Raw genomic sequence first — 19,942 nt, 5'->3', positions numbered from 1 at the left:
GATACATGGTGTTTTTGGAGATAAGAAGTTACGTTCTTTTTTATTTATATAGCCTTTTTCGTATGCATTCTTAACAAGGGCATTTCGTTTTTTTGTAATCTCAGGGAACGGATCGTATATGATTCGTTCATAGTAGGTGGTATCACTGAGAATGTTCTGTGCTTCTTTTTCATAATCCCCATAGTTCTGTATGACCCAACCCCCTCCCTTATCTGCAGGCCGAATGATTAATTCCTCATTCTTTTTCAATGTATCAAGTGCTCTGCGTTCATGATATGTTAGGTTTCCCTTGAGTGCGTTAGTTTTATTGTTTTTTGTTCCATTCGCGATCTTCTTCAGATCAGTAGATACAAGATCAAAAAAAGTCGGTATGCAATGTCCCTGGCTGTGTAGTGGGAAAAAATTGGATTTGGGTCGAACCTCTATATGTCTGAAGTTATCCGTGTCCATTGGTTGGATTTCTCCATTGTTATCTATGGTCTCTTTTTCACTAGTTGGTCTTTCGTTTTGTCTTTGAGTAGGTGTTTTATTTTTTTCCAGGTCAAAATGCCTCTTTATTGTTAAATTACGTCTAAATTTCTGGACATCTATGAATAGACCTAAGGGGTCGACCTTGTTTTGGGGACAAAAGGACAATCCTTTGTTAAATATTTTTACTGTGGATGTTTCTTTGGTAGAGGTAGGGGGTCACGTTTCTTTGCATTTTCATTTACATAACTCTTCCTTTTTTGGTGTTGTCCCCCTCTCTTTCCTCGTGTTCTAGTTTTATTTTTGGGAAGTATTGGGTAATCTATGGGTTTCATTTTAGAGGGGGGGGGAGGGACGTATCTCTACTTCTAAAAAAGGAGAACTGGGTGCGTTTGATAGTCTGGCGTGATTTAGAAATGGTACAAATGCATTAGAGCCTGGTGCTGTATTATCAGCCTATTATGGCATATAGACATCATAGAGAGAGGCCCCTTGCTTGTCACCCCGCTCTATGAGCCAGAAGAGATAGCTGCTTCAGTGGACTTGGGTCTTGTATGACAAGTAATACCGTATTTGCCCTGTAGAGGTTGCTGTTGTGTAAATAAGCAGCAGACTCAGTTGTTTGCAAGGGGCCAGATTTTGTGGAAGAAAATTCTGCAACTGAAAATTAGTTCCATACATTTGAATGGGCAGCAAGCACATGGATTTCTGCAAGCCTTATTCAGGTGAATAGAACTGATTTTCAGTCGCAGAATTTTCTGCCACAAAATCTGCTGCGTATGAAGGCTCCCTAAGAGTCTTTGGAGAAGCTGATTTCTGCAGCAGCTTTCAGATTAAATGGGCAGTGTGTTATGAGACAACCACTTTAGATGGAATATGTATATTTTCTTAAACACATTTTTAAGATTTTTTTTTTCACTATCTGTATTTTCAAAAAATATATAAAATCCTGCAGTTGTCACACTTACCACTAGGCCTAAAATATACTAAGACTTCCTATTCTTTGAGAGTGGCCACATGAGCCATAGACACAATAAACAGAACGGGACCTCATTGACTTCTATGGGAGAGTTTTCTAGGTGTGCTCTGTGAGCTGTATAGAGGTTGGGAGGGAGTAGAGAAGCTGTGATATCACCTATTGTGAATGGTGCATCCAGTGTTATCTATACAGAGGAGTTACTTGTCATTGTAATTTTGCCTGTGGTGATAACAGCTATTGAAACCTATACGAACAGCAAATGATGACCTATTATTAGGCCTAGTGGCCGGTGTGAAAATTCAACACAATTTTTCAATATAGATAGTGATGTGGAAAAAAAAAAAAATTCTAAAAAAAAAACATTTCAAAAAAATAATAATATATGTTTAACACAAAAAATGTGATTTAAAGGGACACTGACAGGCCCTATAGACATATTTAGATGTTCCTATGCAGTCATAGGTCTTTTAAAGTGTATTCCAATTATATAAGAGTATCCCGTCCGTATTTCAAACCATGTAAAATCAACTTTATATTCATCTGTCAATCACCTTCCTTTGTGCCCAAGGGGCGATTTTTCTCCTACCTTTGTACCCAGCCGCGCCCCAACTGTTGTTTCCTAGCGCCGCCCAGCTCATTATTATTCACTGCACTGGGCGGCTTTTACAGTCCCAGATCCTGTTAGATCCCGTGCCTGTGAGGAGAGCCGGTGCAGGCGCAGTAGGAAATGCCGATGCCGCTGCATTAAATAAGGGACGCAGGTGCCCTGCTATTCTGGCGAGTGAGGGTGCCGGGTAAGTTATCTGGCGCACGCGCTGAAGGTACAAATGAGGCCGATGCCCATACCTTTCAATTGGACATGTGCGGGATCTAACAGGATCGGGGACTGTAAAAGCCGCCCAGCGCAGTGAATAATAATGAGCTGGGCGGCGCTAGGAAACTACAGTGGGGGCGCGACTGGGCACAAAGGTAGGAGAAAAACCGGACAGGGGGTACTCTTATATGATTGGAATACACTTTAATAGACTTATGACTGCATAGGAATATCTAAATATGTGTATAGGGCCTCTCAGTGTCCCTTTAAACAAAAGGTAATTTTCTGATGAAACATTCCCTTTAAAAATCTTCTTCAACTACATCACCCATGAACTCCTTTAAAGCTCCACTGCTTATCTCTCTATAGCTTTATATTCATCAATGTTGTTCTTCTGGTGCTTAAGGTTACTACCATAGAGGACTCTTGGGAAAAACCTTTGTCAGATTTTGCTCTGAAAAAAAAGTTGAATTCCGGTGCTATTTCATCACTTTTTGAAGGAACATGGAAAGATAGGAAGAACAGGGTCCTCATACAGTCCATTTATAAAGGTTTGTATATACACTTGCTTGTAGAGCTCTGGCCATCATTAAAGGGTTTCTGTCACCACATTTATCTGTATTAAACAGGTTGACATTATACATGTGCAAATGTTAGCTGATTTTATTTCAAGACACGGAGGCTCCTATTGCTATATCTCTCTTTACTGACAAAACCACAGCAGCAAAGAAAAAACTTAGGAGATTAGCATATCTCCATGGTAACAAGCTCCTCCCACTTGCTCCCCTATATATAGTCTCTGTTGCAGGAAGCCTTCCTCTTTCTTTGCTGCTGCCACAGCTAAGTACCTCACTGTGCCTAATTTTGAATGTTATATGTAATACACTGTATATATATATACATTTCCTTCCTTACAGGGTGCGGTCTTTACCCACTTATTCATTTATTATAGTGGGTGTCATTTTGCAAATGTATTTGTAATTTTTTCTCCACAGGTTGCGCGCCATTTTCTTTTTCATTTCCCTATACCACATTGTTTTCTTTATCAAGTCTTCCCTTCTCTCACTCCGACCCACCCTGTACTCCCCCCTTTGTTCGCCCGTTTTTCCTCTCAGTCCTATAATACCTTGCGCTTCCTCGTCCGGTCGCCATTTTAGCCGCACTGCCCCGAGATCTCGCACGGATCCTTCCGTTCGCGAGAATCTCGGCGGCCATTTTGGATCCCTTCTGGCCACTCCGAAAATCTCACGTTTTCTATCGCGAGATTTTCGGCGGCCATTTTACATTGTAAGCGCGCAATCAGTCAGTCACATCCTCGGTTTATTGCTGCCAGGCTGCGTTTTTCTTCTCTGCACTTCTTCTCTGCGTCTTGTGGGGTAACTCACCCCAATTAAATTATTTGTTCTCTCCATACTACCCTGTTATTAGGTCTATAGATTTAACCCAGATTTATACATTAAATCTCTCAATATTACCTCAGTTACCATGTCACATACCCCATCCAGACATTCTATAGCTGAGGAGTCTGAGGTAGAATTTCACTCCCCTCCTACAGCACCTGAATTTAGTACAGCCCCTTCCACACTAGACCCTAACCAGGTTGATATGTTACAGCGCTCTGTGTCAGAGGCTATTATTGCGGCAATGGGATCTATGTCACATTCCCTTTCCATGACAATTGCAGATGCACTTAAGAGCCAGCCCCCCACACCCTCAGTTGATACCCAAGCAGGTGCTACTTCCCATCCTACCTCCAGAATTGATTTGACTGGTGTGACCATAGCCACCCAAGACGGCGCGCCAAGGTCGCGCAAGAGAGCCTTTTCCCGCCAGGCAGAAAAGGCGAGGAGTTGGAAATGTGCCAGAGCACAACCAGAATCAGTCTCAGGATCCGAATTCGGTTCCGACTATGAGGAGGCTAGATTTGAGGATGAGGAATATCCAGATGCAGACCTGTCTGACTCCCCATATGTTCAACCTACTGACAGTTCCGCTACTGCGGCTATACCGTCTACATCCCAGGCTGCATTGGGTTCATCCGGTCCTTTGACCGACCCCTCTGGAGAACCATTATTTGATCCTGACTCCTTGCACCACCCAAGGTCAGCTGAGTGGCTACCGCTGGATCATGTAGCCCAATACTTAGAGTCCAGAGTCCGCTGCCCCCTCAGTAAGGAGGCGCGTAAAAAACTCAGGGCTGAATGCCCGCGGCCCTTAATACCAAACAAGGTGTGCGATACACCATCAGTAGACCCTAAGATGGTCCAATTTCTATCTAAATCTGGCTGGAATCCTAGGAGAGGCCTAGATTCTGCTCTTCGAGCATGCCAAGATAAACTGCTGGACATATTTGGGCCCCTAGCAAAAATTTTTGAACTAGCTGAGTCCGCTAAGGCAGCTAATGAGTCTGTGGACCCTGAGGTCCTCCGTGCCTGGGCACAACGTGCCATTTGTATAGCTGGGAATGTCAACACTTCCCTGTCAATAGAAAGACGTAAGGCGATCTTATTTAAGATCGAGCCTAAATTAGCTAATTTAGCTCTGTCAGAATCTGGTAGTGAGGCACAGGGCCTCCTCTTTGGTGACTCATTCATTAAAGACATGAGCAAATTTGTGGGAGCATTCACGGCCCTTGACAAGGCCCAATCCTCCATGAAGAGGGTTTTCCACCCTCGTTTTTCTCACAGGGCCGGCAGCTCCAGGGGCCGTCTGTCCGGCCGGCTCCTCTTTCCAGACCCGGGGCTCGGGTCGAGGTTCCTACAGCCACCGATCCTATTCAGATAGATCCTCATTCCAGGACTCCAGACAACCGATGGGTTTCTTCCCATCCCGAGGCGCCCCCAATCGTAGAGGTTTCCGTGGAAACTCCGGCTCCCGCCGCCCTTTTGGTAAGTGTACCACCACTTCTTTTTTCTCCACTTTGTGTAGGGGGCAGACTACGACATTTTTCTCGTCCTTGGTCCGCCATCACCACGGACACTTGGGTGCTCTCCACAATCCTTGGTTTCCAGATAGAGTTGGTAAGTTTTCCGTTTCTTCCCAACCCCCCCTACCCTATGGCCACTTCATCAGAGACCCTCTTCCACATAGACAGGGAATTGATGGACCTACACAGAAAGGAGGCGATCGAACGTGCTCCAGATTACTCCGGAGGAGTTCTCAGCACTATCTTTCTGGTGCACAAGAAGGGCGGCCAGATGCGCCCAGTTATCAACCTACGCCCACTAAACAGGTTTGTGCGCTATCGACACTTCAAGATGGAGGGCATCCATCTTCTCAGGGATCTCCTACTAAAAGGAGATTGGATGGTGAAACTCGACTTAAAGGACGCGTACCTCACCGTCCCTGTAGAGGAATCCTCCAGAGACCTGCTTCGCTTCAAATGGAAGGGAGAAATTTGGCGTTTCACTTGCCTCCCCTTCGGCCTTTCATCGGCTCCATGGTGTTTCACCAAACTCATGCGGCCGGTGGTAGCATGGCTCCGCAGTCGAGGAATTCGACTAATTATCTACCTGGACGACATACTTCTGCTGGCCCAGGACAGACAGACCCTTCTCTCACATCTGGAACTCACTTCCAGCCTATTAACCGGATTGGGATTCCTCATCAACTACGACAAGTCCGTTTTGACACCAGCACGGATAATGGAATTCCTAGGGTTTTCCGTGGATTCGGTAACAGAAACCCTCAGTCTTCCGACGACAAAGATCAAGGAGATTCGCAAGGAACTACGCAGAACGCTGGACATGCCCCGGATTTCCCTTCGACATCTGGCTCGAATCATCGGTCTTCTATCGTCCTCCATCCAGGCCGTTTTTCCAGCTCCTTTACACTACCGAGCCCTACAACGCCTGAAGACGGCGCATCTTCACAAAGGAGCCACCTACGCGGATTTTATTTGTCTGGACGACGAAACTCGGGACGAGATCCATTGGTGGATCGGCAATCTTCAAGCCTGGAACGGGAAGGCGATTTGCGGTCCCCGTCCGGATTTCACAGTAGAGTCGGACGCCAGCCTACTTGGTTGGGGGGCCCACTGCGAGGGCATTTCGACAGGGGGTCGTTGGTCAGTAGAAGAGTCTCCTTTACACATCAACGCCTTGGAACTCCTAGAGGGCTCATTCGCTATTCGCAGTTTTGCGAAGGACATGACCAAGGTTTGCATTCGACTACGTATGGACAACGTCTCCGCTGTCCGTTATGTCAATGCCATGGGCGGTACCCATTCTCCCATGCTGTCTCATTTGGCCAGGGATTTCTGGTCTTTCTGTCTGAATCGGGAACTTACAGTGGTGGCGGAATACATCCCAGGACTACACAACGTTCAGGCGGACTGGAGCTCACGCTATCTCAAGGATACCAGCGACTGGAGATTAGATGCGCAGGTGTTTTCTACCATCTCCTCAATCTGGGGTCCTGCTTGCATCGATCTCTTCGCCTCCCGTTTGAACAAACAACTACCGAGGTTCTTCAGTTGGCGCCCGGATCCAGAAGCGGAGGCTGTAGACGCATTCCTGCAAGATTGGTCAGAGGATCTTCACTACGCGTTTCCGCCGTTCTCAATGATTCCGAGAACCCTGAACCAGGTCCGCTCCCAATCAGCGGAGATCATCTTGATCGTTCCGTTCTGGACCACTCAGTCATGGTTTCCCAACCTTCTAGAACTTCTCATCTTCCCTCCTTTTCTTCTACCAGTCTACCCAGATCTCCTCTTAGGTCCGGAAGACGCTCAACATCCTCTCCTTCTGGAGGGTTCTCTCCGTTTACTGGCGTGCAGAGTTTCAGGCGTTCCTACCAAGGCTATGTCCTTTCGGAACCAACTTGGAGATTACTGGAAGAGTCTTGGGCTCCTGGCACCAGACGGGCTTATAGAGCGGCCTGGAGATCTTGGTCTAGTTGGTGCGTGGACCGGGGTCTGGATCCCGTTTCGGCCACTGTAACAGACATCTTAAATTTCCTTACTTCCCTATTCGACGATGGTAAGGCTTATCGGACTATTAATCTTTTCAGGTCCGCCATTTCCTCTTTTCATCAAGGTTTTGAAGGCCGTCCTTCAGGCCAACACCCTTTAGTCTGCCGCCTACTTAAAGGCGCCAGGATGTCTCGTCCTCCCAGACCACGCCTTTCCACCACTTGGGATGTTTCTCTGGTCTTAAATCTTTTTTCTTCCTGGCCACCCAATTCGGAACTCTCATTACGCCAATTGTCAGCTAAACTGGTCACTCTGTTCTGTCTAATCTCTTGTAAGAGAGTTTCTGACGTGAGAGCGTTAGATTATAACGCCAGATTTTTCTCTCCTGAAGGAGTCACCTTTGACATTTCTCGTCGGACTAAGACCCAGATTCGTTCTGTGTCTTATCCTTCTTTTCCGGGAACTCCTGCCCTTTGTCCCGTATCTTGTCTACGTGAATACGAGTCTCGAACTTTACCGCATCGTTCCATCGAGCTTCCTCAGTTGTTCCTTTCTTACCGACGTCCGTTTGCCCCAGTTTCCACCACAACTTTGGCTAGATGGGTTAAGTGGCTCATGTCTTTAGCGGGTGTTGATACTTCAATATTCACCGCTCATTCTACTCGAAGCGCATCGTCTACTTCTATGATGGCGGCGGGCGCTCGCCTCGAGGACGTTATGAAAATTGCAGACTGGTCCAGAGTATCGACTTTCAGAGACTTCTATTTTCGTCCTACTCAACATGTTTTTACTCCTGTTATTGGACAGCTTTAAACTCGCAATAGGAGCCTCCGTGTCTTGAAATAAAATTATATGATTTTGCTAATTTATGACGTAAAGTCATGATTTTATGAAAGACACGGAGGCGAGTATTGCCCTCCCTCACTTATTCTCCCTCCCTGCTCACTTTAATTTAGTTATTTATTTATTTAATGAATTATTGTATTATTTTGACCTGGTGACGATCACTTATACTTGCCATTTTATTATGCTCCTTGCTGCTTTGCATGCACATGTTCCTTTAGTGTTACTATTACCCCCTCTATGTGATTCTCCTTTTTCTCTTTTCTCCTAGTGTGACTTAATCCTCACTATCGGCTGGATTACATATGATCTACATTCTTAGTTCCCAGTTTCGACATTGCAGTTCCGGTTTGACCAGTTCTCGGCTTCTGTTTCAAAGTTCCTGAAGAGTTGGAGTGGCATCCGCCAAGAAAGAGGAAGGCTTCCTGCAACAGAGACTATATATAGGGGAGCAAGTGGGAGGAGCTTGTTACCATGGAGATATGCTAATCTCCTAAGTTTTTTCTTTGCTGCTGTGGTTTTGTCAGTAAAGAGAGATATAGCAATACTCGCCTCCGTGTCTTTCATAAAATCATGACTTTACGTCATAAATTAGCAAAATCATATAATTCTAACTGTGCTATTCTTTTTTTTAAAATATGCCCCAGTTTTTGCACAATTCTAACTTTTATTATATGCAATATAGCCTCTAGAAGCGGTGGGGGGGTTGCTCCTGCTCCTAGATGCTCTGTTCTCCCACCTCATTCCACTCCCTTCTACTGTTGATTTACGGGGCCAGGCCAGCGTTTGTCTCCTCCACGTTCATATATATATTTAAATATATGTATATATTATCGGCCAAATTTATTTGATTTGCTGGTGATCTAGTGTTCCTAAATACAATAATTATTAATACAGCTTTTTTATATAAATTATTTTTTTATATAATGCCCCCTTTGATCATTGATGGTATCAGTGGGAATAAAGCACTGGCCAATTAGGAAAATACTTACCACAGAGGAGGATCCAGCGAGATCACAGCACTCTCCTCCTTCTTCTCTGCGATGCCGGGAGTACTGTGACACATTCGGCGCAGGCGCAGTGAGGAAGCCGAGCTTCCTTCCCCCTTACTACACCTGCGCCGAAATACTGAACGGGGTGGCACAGGCGCAAGATTTCCCCAACACACAAGGCTGGCAGGAGGAGACGAACGTTGGCCTGGCCCTGTCAATCAACAGTTGAAGGGCGTGGAATGAGGTGGCAATGCCTCCCCAGCTCCTAGAGGCTAATTTGCATATAATAAAAGTTACAATTGCGCAAAAACGGGGGCACACTTAAAAAAAAGAATAGCATTTAGAATCAGCTGAAGAATAGCACCTAGAATCAGCTGACATTTGTACATGTATAATGTCAGCCTGTTTAATAAGGATAAATGTGGTGACAAAAAACCTTTAATATAAGTTTTGTTAGCTGATTTGTCAGAGTTTCCTCTGGTAGATAAAAACTAGGTAAACTGCTTATTATCAATGATTAGAAACATGCCCAGTTGTCAGGGAACAGTCGCAAAGCCCCTCTATATGTAAGAACCTTGGACAGCTTTGTCTAAATCTTTAGGTTCAGCTGATGTGTATGAACATCTTTAGGCTATGCCTTGTGTCACCAATGACTCCTTGAGATGTGAATATAATTTATTTCAGATTCATAGTTGCTATACCTTGTAAGGAAGTTATATCTATTCCCTTTACATTTCTATAATTGAACACAAGACTTGTCAACTACACCTAGTAGTATTGTTGGTTGTTAGACATTCCTCTTTATTATAGTGGGACTTCAATCATTTCCCACAAGTTTGAGGGGTGTAGTTAAGGAGACAATTAGGCAGCTGTATGCTTTGGGTATAGTCGGGCACCAAATAGCCATTCTGCTTTGATCAGGGTATTTAGGTACAGTGCTAGAGCAGCAATCTAAATCTTTGAAGCTTGGCTAAGCCCATCTGTTCATCCATTTCCCTGTTTCTTTAACGATCCAGTATTATTTAAGCAACAACAGTACATGAAGGGAATTGAGATTTTGAAGAGGCTGAACCACAGGAACATCATTACTCTGTATGCCTTGTGCACTTCTGAGAACCCAATCTACATTGTCACAGAGTTTTTGGCAAAAGGAGACCTCCAAAGTTTCCTCCAAGGTGAGTCTACAGCTTAAAATAATGTATCGGTATTGTTATGAGGAAATGTAGAGTGGCACTAGTATGAAAGCACTGTTACTAACACTGGTATGAGCCCACTGTGTCTAACACCCCTTGGCGCACTGTGTCCAGCACTCTTATAGAGGAACACACTAACAGTAGCCATGGGTCCACTGTTGTTGGATTCTCTTGCACTAGCACTTCTCTAGGGGCTCTGTGGTTGATACCATCATGGGACACGGGGGCTGGCATTCTAAATAGCAGAACTAATGCCTAGATTTCAGAAGAAAATAGTATAATATTAAGTGATACCCTGATGATAACTATATGAAATTAACACTGTTTATGTTTGTAAACCCTTTACAGGGGAAGAAGGACCTTTTCTAACTGACCCTCAACTCATGCACATTGCCAGTCAGTTGGTGGATGGTTTGGCATACTTGGAAGTTAAACATGTGGCACACTGTTCTCTTGCTTGTTGCCATGTCATTGTTGGAAACAATCTGATTTGCAAGATTTCTCATTTTCAAAACGCCAGAATGGTTAAGGTTGGATTAAACTCTAGTAGTGCTTAGCTGTTATAACCCACACTGTAAATTTAAGTGTCCCCAGAAAAATTTCCATTTGCTCAGCGACCCCAACATTGCACGTGTCATTGATTAACACCTCAAGTTTCCAAGTATCAGTGTTCTCAGACCTCAAGTTTCCATTTATCTTTTTTGTTCTGATACCTCAAATGCCCATATATCTTCTTGTCCTGAGAACTTAAGTTTCCTTTTGTCTGCTTAACAGATACCTCAAGTTTCCACTAGTCATTCTGTTGAGACCTTGAGTTTCTATGTGTCATGGCTCTGAAACCTTAAGTTTGCACAAGCCATTCATAATTTTCTTGAGACCCCCCCACCTCCCCCAAGGTTCCATGTGTCACAGTCCACAGATCTGGAGGTATATATCTGAATAAAGTGAGCTCCCGCTAGTGGTGACTGCTGTTATAATTAATTGTATGACTGTATAGGGAATTTCTCGCTCCATAACATTGGGGAGATACTATATCTCCTTATGGTGCGACTAATTCTAGCTCCATAACAAAAAGAGAAACCTGCAATGTTCTTTGAGCCTGTTGGATATTCTGAGGTTATACAGATTATTTTTATTATCTCACAGAATTCAGAAACTTGTATAATAATTCATGGCCTAACACAATTGAAATGGATGCCTCCAGAATATTTTTATTATGGGGAACTATCAACAAAAACATGTGTGTGGTCATTTGGGATTCTTCTGTATGAAATCTTTACCCTGGGACAAAGGCCCTATACAGGTAAAACAAAAACCTCACAAAGTACTTGCATATATAGGAATAATTTTTAGATCAAAACATTAAAGAAGAAGTAGTCCTTTTGGTCCCATTCCATATGGACCCATTTTCTCCCCCGTTTCCTTCCTTTTTGCGTCTTCTAGACTATAAGAAAGTGGAAAGTGCCTTGATCTGTGCCTGAACTTGTGGGGCATGCTTGCTGCAGTAAATATATGAAGTGTATGTGCCACAAATCTATTTCATTTATAACATGGTAGACAAGCTGGTTTAAAAAGTTGTGTACCATTCACAATATAAAGCCTTAATGGCACATTGTGTTGACGGCAGCATGGTGGCTCAGTGGTTAGCAGTGCTGCCTTGCAGTGCTGGGATCCTAAGTTTAAATCTGACCAAGGACAACATCTGCAAGGAGTTTGTATGTTCTCCCCATGTTTGTGTGGGTTTCCTCTGGTTTCTAAAGACTACTGATAGGGAACTTAGATTGTGAGCTCCACCAGGAATAGTAAGTAATGATAATGTCTGTACAGCAATGTGAGAAAAATAAATAAAATGTTTGGCACAGCATGATGCTGCCACCACCATTTTTCACGGTGGGGATGGTGTGTTCAAGGTGATGTGCAGTGTTAATTTTCTGCCACACATAATGTTTTGTATTTAGGCCAAAAAGTTCAACTTGGAGGACCTTCTTCCAAGTTTTCTGTGTTCTCTACATGGCTTGTAGTAAACTGCCAATGGGACTTCTTATGGCTTGCTTTAAAAAATGGCTTTCTTCTTGCCACTGTTCCATAAAGGCCAAATTTGTGGAGTACATGACTAATAGTTGTCCTCTGGACATATTCTCCCACTGGAGCTGTGGATCTCTGCAGCTCCTCCAGAGTGACCAGGGCCTCTTGGCAGATTCTCTAATTAGTGCTCTCCTTGCCTGGGCTGTCAGTTTAGGTGGACAGCCCTGTCTTAGATTTTGCAGTTGTGTCATATTTAGTGTTAGCATGCTCGGCCAAATATCACGTATGCTTGAGTCAGTGTATTTAAATCTAACTTAGCCACTATTTATAAAAAGTTTCTGGCAGGATTCGAACTTACAACCTTCTACATTACAGCCAAGAATGTTAACCACTACACTATACAGCTGCATGGCCAGTTACTAAAATATAAAAATAAATATGAGACTTCTGCTCTACAGGAATGCTTACTGGTAGTAAATATTCCTATACAGCGGAAGTCTCATCTATTTTTTTTTTTTTTAGGAATTGGCAAAGCAGCTCTATAGTGTAGTGGTTAGCATTCTGGGCTGTAATGTACAAGGTTGTGAGTTTGAATCCCCTCAGAAATAAAGGCTATATTTTATATATTTTTTGGTAAATGTAAAAAATGTGTAATTACTAATATATATATATATATATATATATATATATATATCATACTTCTGATATATATGACTGCCTAATGTGGGAAACTACTACTGATGTTTTAGCCATAATATATTTACATATATTATAATATATTATATATTCCAAATATATAATATATGTAAATATTTTATGGCTAAAAACTTATTTATATGTTTAAATTAAATTTAGCCTCTATTTCTGAAAAGTTTCTAACGGGATTCAAACTCACAACATTTTACATTACAGCCCAGAATGTTACCAACTACACTATAGAGCTGCATGGCCAATAACAAAGAATACAAAAATAACAAAATAAAATTTTATATATATATATATATATATATATATATATATATATATTGTATAGGAATACTTACAACTTTTTTTTATTATTAACATAACTGGCCATGAAGCTCTATAGTGTAGTGGTTAAGATTCTTGGCTATAATGTAGAAGGTTGTGAGTTCAAATCCCACCAGAAACATTTCCGAAAAAGAGGCTAACTTAGATTTAAATACACTGGGTGTCCCCAAGCACTGACTCCATATATGGAGTCAGAGCAGGGACTCCTACGCTGAACTAGAGTCTTGACACCCTCCCCCTCTTCAAAACAGGGAAGTGTTGTACTCGCGAACACAAGCACTTTGGTGCTCGACCAACACTAGTCATATTTCTTCCATTTTTGGATAATGGATTAAACAGTGCTCTGTGAGATGTTCAGAGCTTGGGATATTTTTTTTATAACCTAACCCTGCTTTACGCTTCTTTACAACTTTATCCCTGACCTGTTTGGTGTGTTCCTTGGTTTTCATGATGCTGTTTGATAACTAATATTCACTAACAATTTATATTTATGAAAATGTTTGAAAACAGTGTATCATTTTCATTTCACTTCACACATACACGTACTTGCTACTTAGTGTTGGTCTATCACATAAAATCCGAATAAAATACATACAAGAGATATGAATGCTTTTTCAAGGTACTGTATGCCTCCCAGCCTCATCATAAACAAACTCCTTTAGCTAGGCCAAGCATGCACTTAAAAAAAAACAAAAACATAGAGAATAGATTAGAGAGCTTCCAGATCAATCTGCAACCCAAAATACCTGATCTTTCTTTCCATCAATATCTTTCATTTAGTGTGGAGAGGCTAATACACATTAGCTTGCTGAATTTGCTGAAGCTGGATAATTCAGACATCTAATGTGTATGGCCAGCTTTGTCCATATACCATTAAAAGCTGTCAGACTAACCTATCGGTTCACAGCTACCTCTCCCAACCCCCCATATACATAAACAGTTAACCAAACATGTCCTGTATGTGTTCTCAGTTGGTAGAAAGGAGAAAGCTGTCAACAGATAGCTATGGAGGTAGCTTATATCCCAGAAAAATTCAAGGCCTCTTATACTTCTCTGCCCTGACATAATTATTTGTGTAAAGTTGGGCACTCCTGAAAACAGTGGGTTCAGTCGAATGTGTATGGGGGTCTTTAGTTTATGTTACCTGTGAGTCTTGCTGTAGTTCCTGAACCCTTGTATCATGGCCATAACTGCCAGGGTATGCCACATACTTGCTATAGCAACCATTAATTGACATCACATCCCATTTTACTACACCAAAGTTGATATCATTTGATTTTTTTCCCCCACAGGTCTAAAAATTCCAGATGTGCTCAAAAAGTTGGAAGCTGGATATCGACTGCCCATGCCTCCCCTGTGCAGTTCTAATGTTTATAGTTTGATGCTTAAATGCTGGGACATAAAGCCTAGTAAGAGACCCTCTTTCCAAAAGATCATGGAAATGAAAATATTTCAACATTTAGCATTAAAATAAATCATATTAGTTGTGGCACATATAGAATAGCCTTGACCATCATGTTGTCCTGATTAGGAAGAATAATCATATAGTCACTAGGGAAAACAGAGTAGCGTTAAAGAAGTAGTCCATGGCAAGAAAAAAAAGGTATTGTTTCCAGAAATAGCACAACTTGTGTCCAAGAGCAATGTTGGGTACTGCCTTCATTAGAATGGAGCTGAATACAATACCAAACACAGCCCATGGACCAGATTAGCACTTTTCCTGGCAAAAGGCAGCCATTTTTTATTTTCTTCATGCATGGCACACTTAAAAGGGTTTTCCAAGATTTTATAACTAATGATCTATTCTCTAGGAAAAAAAGAACATGTCACTGACCTAGAAAAAGCTGTGAGAAGGCCGCATCACTCACAGGAGAGCTGGTGCCTTCTCAAGCAGCTGATTAGTGGGGGTCCCAGGTGTCGGACCCCCACTGGTCAGATACTGTTGACCTATTCAGAGGATAGGTCATCAGTTATAAAGTCTCGGAAAATCCCTTTAAGGTAACATATCCTATGGGACAATTGTGTATTTTCCATAGCCAAGGGCTACCTCAGCTTCAAAGTTGTATGAGGAATACATTATATGTAACAGAATATGACACTATACTGAAGACTAGATTGACCAAAGTAAAATTTGAATTAACAGACTCTTTGCAGACCATTTTTGGAAGAGAGTACATACAAACCATAAATATGATGATTTAAGAATGTCCAGTCATCTACACATTTCCCCGATTTCTCTGTATTAAAATGTTGATTGATCAATGAACACTATCAATACTATCTTTAAAGCTGTTGTGCCACGAAAAGCATTCTACATTTCTCAAGCCAGCACCTGGATCTGAATTTTGTAATTGCATGCAATAAAAAATGTAATATACCCACTAAGCTATTCAATAAAATGTACTAGCGCCACCTGCTGTTTGTTCTTTTCCTTATTTCTTGTCCACCTCACTGAGTTGAGGGCACTCTGTGAGATGAGGAGCGACGGTGTTTAGAGCAAGAGAGGTAAATGTTTTTATTTTATTTGATGTGCTCTGTGGCTGGAGACTAATGAGAAGCAATGGGGGCTGATGAGAGGCATATGGGGGCTGATGAGAGGCATGGGGGCTGATGAGAGGCATGGGGGCTGATGGGAGGCATATGGGGGCTGATGGGAGGCATATGGGGGCTGATGAGAGGCATATGGGGGCTGTTGAGAGTAGTGATCATCGAGCATCAAAGTGCTCGGGTGCTCTGGCCGAACACACCGGGATGCTCGGGTGCTCTACTGAGTACCCGAGTATAATGGGAGTCAATGGGAGAAGCCAAGCATTAAACCAGGCACCCCCTGTTCTGAAGAGGGGAGGGTGCCTGGTTCATAGGAAAAGGTCAGAAATTGATGGAAACACCACTGAAATGGTTTAGGAACAGCATGGGGAGGATGTCTGGATGCATCTTGGACTCCCAGGTCACTGCTGGGAACCATGTTGTCCGAGTAGTACACCACTTTTCCTGCATATTTACTTATATATAAAGTGCAAGTGCTGCCAAAAATTACAGGGAAGAGGTACTCCGATACAACCTGTATATCACATAATGGAGGGCCTCATTCACATTGTGGTATAATAGTTCAGGTAGCGGGACTCTTACACTCATAAAGCCTATGCACTAAGTGAAAGGGCTGCCAAAAAATTACAAGGAACCGTCACTCCAAAACACCCTTTGTTACACATAAAAGAGAGCATCATACACACCCTTGAAAAATTATAATTGACGATCCATTTGGATGTTTGCCCTATCAACTTTTGATGTTCTTTTCTGCACCTACCATAGTGATGGGTAACGGGCAATCAGGGTTTGATGCCGGAGAGGGAGCCTGAGAAAGGGCTACCACATCCAAGGGAGGTCAATGGCTGAAATCTGATTGGCTGTTGTTGCCTTGCCCCTTTGTTTTCCTTATTGTGAACCACCCAGAGAGGGTGGGTCAAGTTATTAAAGCACAAGCATCCAAGGAAGGCAGCAGGCGTGCGGCAATTACCCACTCCCTACTTAGGGAGGTAGTGACGATAAATAACAATACAGCACTCTTAAGCGGCCCTGTTATTGGAATGAGTACACTTTCCGTTAATGAGAACCTATTGGGGGGCAAGTCTGGTGCCATCAGCCAACTTGCTCCCCAATGTGCCATCATGATGAGGATTGTGTTGACCAGACTCTTGGCTACTGAGACTGGACTTGTAGGTGAGGGCCTGCTGCTACTTTGCTGACTCTAGATATATAATGCGTGGGTCATGGGAAAGTCAGACTAACATGAAGTTATCCATGTGTGCCAGAGTACCAACAGGCAAGACTTCGCTGTCGTCATCAGAAGGTGAGCTGACCCTGTAAAAGATTGTAGGTGAGGGCCTACAGTTGAGCTGACCCTGTGAAAGATTTTAGATGAGGGCCTGCAGGGGACCTGACCCTGTAAAACATTATATGCGAGGGCCTGTAGTTGAGCTGACCCTGTAAAACATTATATGCGAAGGCCTACAGTTGAGCTGACCCTGTAAAACATCATATGTGAGGGCCTGCAGTTGAGCTGACTCTGTAAAACATCATATGCGAAGGCCTGCAGTTGAGCTGACCCTGTAAAACATTATATGCGAGGGCCTGCAGGTGAGCTGACCCTGTAAAACATTATATGCAAAGGACTGCAGTTGAGCTGACCCTGTACAACATTATATGTGAGGGCCTGCAGTTGAGCTGACCCTGTAAAAAATTATATTCGAAGGCCCTATATGCGACGAATAAGCATGTTGATATGATGGAAAAGGAGGAGGATGAGAAAAGGAAGATTTAACCATATACCCTTTTTTGTGGTGGTAGAGGTGCATGGGAATACAGTGTATTCAGTACATTAAACAACACATTTAAAGTGCCTTTGTTCATCAGCTTACCTCTGGTGGAGTCAAGAAGTCTGGGGCAATCCAGGCCTTGTTCATTTTTATCAGAGTCAACCTGTCAGCATTTTCAGTTGACAGGCTTTATACGCTTATCTGTTATAATGCCACCAGCAACACTAAATACCTGCTCAGACAAAACACTGGTGGCAGGGCAGGCCAGGACCTCCAAGGCGTAGAGCGCCAGTTCGTGCCACGTGCCCAGCTTGGACACCCAGTAGTTGTAAGGCACTGAAGGATCACTGAGGCTGCTGACACGGTCTGCTACATACTCCTTCACCAGCTTCCAAAACTTTTCCCTCCTTGTTACACTAGGCCGCGCATCAGGGAGAGGGTGCTGGCTGGGTGTCATGAAACTGTCCCAGGCCTTGGAGAATGTTGCCCTGCCTCTGTTGGCACTGCTGTGTGTTCCCCTCGTCTCCCCTCCTCGGTTGCCCAAGGAAGTACGGACTCTGCCGCCAGTGTTGTCAGATGGCAATTTTTGGAGCAATTTTTCAACAAGGACCTTCTGGTATTGCACCGTTTTGCTCTTCCTCTCCACCTAAGGAATGAGAGATGAGAAGTTCTCTTTGTAGTGGGGGTCGAGAAGGGTGAACACCCAGTATTTCGTGTTGTCTAAAATGCGCATAATGCGCGGGTCATGGGAAAGGCAGCCTAACATGAAGTCAGCCATGTGTGCCAGAGTCCCAAAAGGCAAGACTTCGCTGTCGCCATCTCGAGGATCATTCTCAATCTCCTCATCCTCTTCCTCCTCTTCTGCCCATCACGTTGAACAGATGGAATTAAACTTCCATGGGTATTACCCTCTGTAGCGGAGGCAACGGTCTCCTGCTCCTCCTCCTCTTCATTGTTCAATTCGCGCTGAGAAGATGGATGGAGGGTGGTCTGGCTATCACCCTGTGTAATGTCTTCTTCCCCCATTTCCACCTCTTCCACATGCAAAGTGTCATCCTTAATTGTGAGCAGCGAGCATTTGAGTAGACACAGAAGTGGGATGTTACGCTGACAATAGCATTATCGCCGCTCACCATCTGTGTTGATTCCTTAAAGTTTCTTGAAACCTCACAGAGGTCAGACATCCATGCCCATTCCTCGCTTCTGATTAGCGGAAGCTGACTGGAAAGGCGACGACCATGTTGCAGCTGGTATTCCACTACTGCCCTCTGCCGCTCACAAAGCCTGGTCAACATGTGGAACGTGGAGTTCCAGCGCGTGCTCGCGTCGCATAACAGCCGGTGAGCTGGCAATTTCAAGCATTGCTGCAGTGTTGACAGACCGGCTGAAGCTGTCGATGACTTGTGGAAATGTGCACACACGTGGCACACATTCACCAGTAGCTCAGGCAAATTGGGGTAGGTTGTGAGAAACCACTGAACCACTAAGTTTAAGATGTGGGCTAGCCATGGGATGTGTGTGAGCTTGCCGAGCTCCAAAGCCGCCACCAAGTTACAGCCATTATCACACACAACCATGCATGGTTGTAGGTTGAGTGGCAAGAGCCACAGCTCAGTCTGGTCTCTTATCCCCTGCAACAGCTCTGTGGCGGTGTGCTGTTTGTCCCCTAAGCACATCAGCTTCAGCACGGACTGTTGACACTTCCCCAATGCAGTGCAACACTGCTTCCAGCTACCGGCTGATGGCTGACTGGTGCTGCACGCGGATAATTCCGAGGTGGAAGTGGAGGAGGAGGCGGAGGAGAAGAAGTGGGGGTTGGAGCCACTAACATAGCTGCTGGCTAAATGTAGTGCCCCTGGCCAAATGCACTTGTCCATGTGTCCGTGGTTAAGTGGACCTTCCCAGTAACTGCGTTGGTCAGGGCACGTGTGACGTTTCGGGACACATGTTGGTGTAAGACAGGCACAGCACACCTCAATAAATAGTCGCGGCTGGGGAAAGAGTACCGCGGGACGGCCGCCGACATCAGGCTGCGGAAGGCCTCAGTGTCCACAAGCCTAAATGGCAAAATTTCTAGGGCCAGTAATTTTGAAAGGTGCGCATTTAGTTCTATGGCCTGTGGGTGGGTGGGTGGCTGGGTATTTGCGCTTGCATTCAAATGCTTGGGGTAATGACATTTGGACGCTGCGCTAGGACAGAGAAGTGGATGTGGTCACTGATGGTGCTTGCGAAGATCCAGGTGCAGAGAAGGAGGCATCCTCGCCTGCGCCTTCGACAGGCGATTGTCCAGCACGTACCATAGGGGAAGAGGAGGCAGTGGTGTGACTCGCATTCGTCCCACTTATTACGGTGCTTGGATGCCATGTGGCGG

At 44.0% G+C, this 19,942-nt stretch overlaps 1 protein-coding gene across 1 annotated transcript; it reads left to right on the top strand.

Moving 5' to 3' along the window:
* The first annotated feature begins 2,481 nt into the window (after nt 1-2,481).
* On the top strand, nt 2,482-15,598 carry LOC122922288 (tyrosine-protein kinase Srms-like). Its single transcript, XM_044272849.1, has 5 exons — nt 2,482-2,812; nt 10,025-10,183; nt 10,550-10,731; nt 11,348-11,504; nt 14,548-15,598. Exons 2-5 carry the CDS (start codon nt 10,048-10,050, stop codon nt 14,727-14,729), a joined length of 657 nt encoding a protein of 218 aa, XP_044128784.1. The 5' UTR covers nt 2,482-2,812; nt 10,025-10,047; the 3' UTR covers nt 14,730-15,598.
* Nucleotides 15,599-19,942: the final 4,344 nt, after the last annotated feature.

Source organism: Bufo gargarizans, unplaced genomic scaffold (assembly GCF_014858855.1).
Source record: "Bufo gargarizans isolate SCDJY-AF-19 unplaced genomic scaffold, ASM1485885v1 fragScaff_scaffold_136_pilon, whole genome shotgun sequence".
NCBI lineage: Eukaryota > Metazoa > Chordata > Amphibia > Anura > Bufonidae > Bufo > Bufo gargarizans.
This window is presented reverse-complemented; position numbering and strand designations above follow the sequence as displayed.

Excerpts from the sequence above, each read along its gene's own strand:
- LOC122922288 (XM_044272849.1), top strand. The coding sequence starts at position 10,048 with ATGAAGGGAATTGAGATTTTGAAGAGGCTGAACCACAGGAACATCATT. Across the intron at positions 10,732-11,347 it reads AAAACGCCAGAATGGTTAAG|AATTCAGAAACTTGTATAAT; the intron begins GTTGGATTAAAC and ends ATTATCTCACAG. Across the intron at positions 11,505-14,547 it reads GGGACAAAGGCCCTATACAG|GTCTAAAAATTCCAGATGTG; the intron begins GTAAAACAAAAA and ends TTTCCCCCACAG.